At 36.3% G+C, this 2,614-nt stretch overlaps 1 protein-coding gene across 1 annotated transcript in view; it reads right to left on the minus strand.

Moving 5' to 3' along the window:
* cwf19l1 (CWF19-like 1, cell cycle control (S. pombe)) overlaps positions 1 to 1,152 on the minus strand; it is a gene marked incomplete at its 5' end in the record, with an annotated part of 11,294 nt that extends 10,142 nt beyond the window's left edge. Inside the window, one exon of the mRNA XM_015383920.1 lies at positions 1,044 to 1,152. Within this exon, the coding sequence (XP_015239406.1) occupies positions 1,044 to 1,152 (109 nt within the window). The remainder of the gene's footprint in view (positions 1 to 1,043) is intronic.
* Between the last annotated feature and the right edge of the window lie 1,462 nt (positions 1,153 to 2,614).

Here is a 2,614-nt window from a genome sequence, read left to right on the forward strand (position 1 = left end):
ACCTTCTGGCTCACCCTATGATGGGGATGAAGTCTGGAGGAGTTTCCTCCTGTGAACCCCCTTTATACCAAAACGCTGCCAATACGCCATTATACAGTAGCTGGAAGTTAGAAACACGTTCAGCGCTCGTCTGGAACACGTCAGATACGCTGATATGCGCTGGAGAGAAGTTCTGGATAAGTTACTCAGAGGTTAAGGATCAGCTAGACGCCACGACTGATGAGGAACTGACACTGAACGGATGTCAGCCATCAGATAACTGACCTGGAACTGATGGACCACGCTGGGATACTTGCCGTATGTTGTCGTGTGCCAGCGTGCCAACATCTGGCACACACTACTCTAAATCGTCAAGGTGTGACAGGGGCTTAAGTTATGTGTAATAACGTAGAATGGCAAAGGGAAGAAGTATTGAACACCCGTAGAAAGGAAGGTGCAAAAAGGCATGAAAAGCAAAGACACCAGCTGAAATCTCTCAGTAATCAGAAAGCAATCCTGCTTCTTATCAGCATTTGGTTCCGTCCCAAATGATGGCCGATAAAAACCTGAACATCTATGGTTTAATTTCTATGTAAGTGTGGATTACAATGATTGTTACCGACATCCAGTGAAAATATCATGTTAATAGAACCTCTAGAAATAGATTTACTGAGAAAAATATCAGCATCTTCAATACTTATTTCTACATATATACTTATTTGAAGCATAATATGAAGCAGTTTTATTTTTCTGACAGGATCAATCCTCTCATTGGTTTATTTCTGTATCTTTTCCCATCTTTCATGTTTTCCAAACGTAACCCTGGATAAATAAAACTATGTTTTAAATTTCTAACAGGAGGAATTACCTTAAAGTATATTTTTGATGCATGTTGATCTTAAAACTCAGTCCTCAATATAAATCATCTATAGATAATAAAACTTTCATTGTTTTATCTGATTTAATATACGAGAATGAACATTTTTACCTACAATCATTATCAAGCTTCCATAATATATTTTCTTATTTTAATGAAAGTGCAGATCTGATCTTTGCAGTCTCACCTAAATATGTGATGTTTTCAGCCAGTTCAGATCCATCAGAGTTAGGGAAGTTCTTCGCCGTCTCCTGACTCGCTGCTCCCAGTATGTAAGTGTGGATCGGAGCTGGAAAAAGGAAACAGAAGTTAAAAATTCACTGAATAAACTCAAAGCGTCCAGAAAAGGTTCAATCATCATGAAGGTCTGTTGCAAACCAAACCGATTTAACTGTATTAAATATTAATCATGCAAGAGGCTGGTTTCCTAAATAAACAGACGTTCTACTTTCTGCAAATTAAAACATAAAGGCTTTAAGGTATAAAAGATTCAATCAGGGTGAAAACAGCCTCTTTAACTGCATTAAGCTAAGCTTGATAGATTTATAAGAGAAATGATGAGACAAGGGAAACATCCCAACAACCAAATAATCCCAAAGCTTCAGGCTGATGAAGCACGATTCCTTTTCTGCTCAACAAAGTGAAAAGTTTCAGAGCTCATCACAGCGAAACACGGAAGTGGCAGCATCATGATCCCATTTCAGCTCATACTTCCTTTTTTCTTTGTTATATTATTTTCTTTTTTTTCTTTAAGGTTGGAATTTCCTCATTCCAAGTAAGATAAATGTAGAGGATCTAAATCATGAGTCACAAATAAGGAAGGAAATGTTTGGGAAAATATTAATGAATGTCTGTCAGTCACAACAATGTTTTATTAGATTTATGTTTGAATGTGATGCAGTTTACTTTAAAATCTCTCAGTTAATTTTCAGAATATCTAAAATCGACAGTCAAAATGTCTGATTTGGAATACCAGTACCTCTATTTTTCAGCATCATATCACAAAGAACGCTTCCTAAGAGTAACCCGTTACTTTTTTCAAACCTGAATTGAAAAATAAAAATCGACAAACAGCAGAAGAATGATCCTAAACCTGAACTGAAAGGTTCAAACCAATCAATCAACAGGTAGAACGCTGATTAAACCTGATTGTTGCAGCTTTTTCCCACTTTAAACTTTCGTTAGGATCTCCATTTATTCAGTGGATTGCTGATTGCCTGTTGGTAGTACGGGGTTAAAGTGAAACCCCCGGCCGCCATATTGGTACTCCCTAGTTAGACCGGTCTAACAACCATGATGTTCTTATCTTCAGGGGGACTTTAGACTTTTAAAATAAAGATAAATTCATCACTTTGATAAAGACTGGCTGTTTCACAGCATCAGTAGATTAACTTTAACTTAGGATAAAAAAAATATGCCCATCGCATTGAATAGTCATTATGAAGTCTATAAATCATGTAATATAACATATTATACAAACCATCACAATAAAATTTATGTGTTAATGGAGCAGAATAATACAGATGATTATGCACATGTAATAAACATGTATTTATTACGTTGTTATGGTAATTACATTAAGAAAGGAAATTAAAAACAATCCAGTGGACTTTGTTTCCAAGTTTGAAGACGTTTTTCAATTCAAAATGTCAGAAATAGCGTTTAGTTCCAGGGTTTATCCAGCAGCCCAACAAAGCCTGGTTTTAGTTTAGAAAACATGCAAATAGAAACGGATGAACGGGTCCCCCCCTTTGGAAT

This window comes from Cyprinodon variegatus, unplaced genomic scaffold (assembly GCF_000732505.1).
Source record: "Cyprinodon variegatus isolate N-32 unplaced genomic scaffold, C_variegatus-1.0 Scaffold298, whole genome shotgun sequence".
NCBI lineage: Eukaryota > Metazoa > Chordata > Actinopteri > Cyprinodontiformes > Cyprinodontidae > Cyprinodon > Cyprinodon variegatus.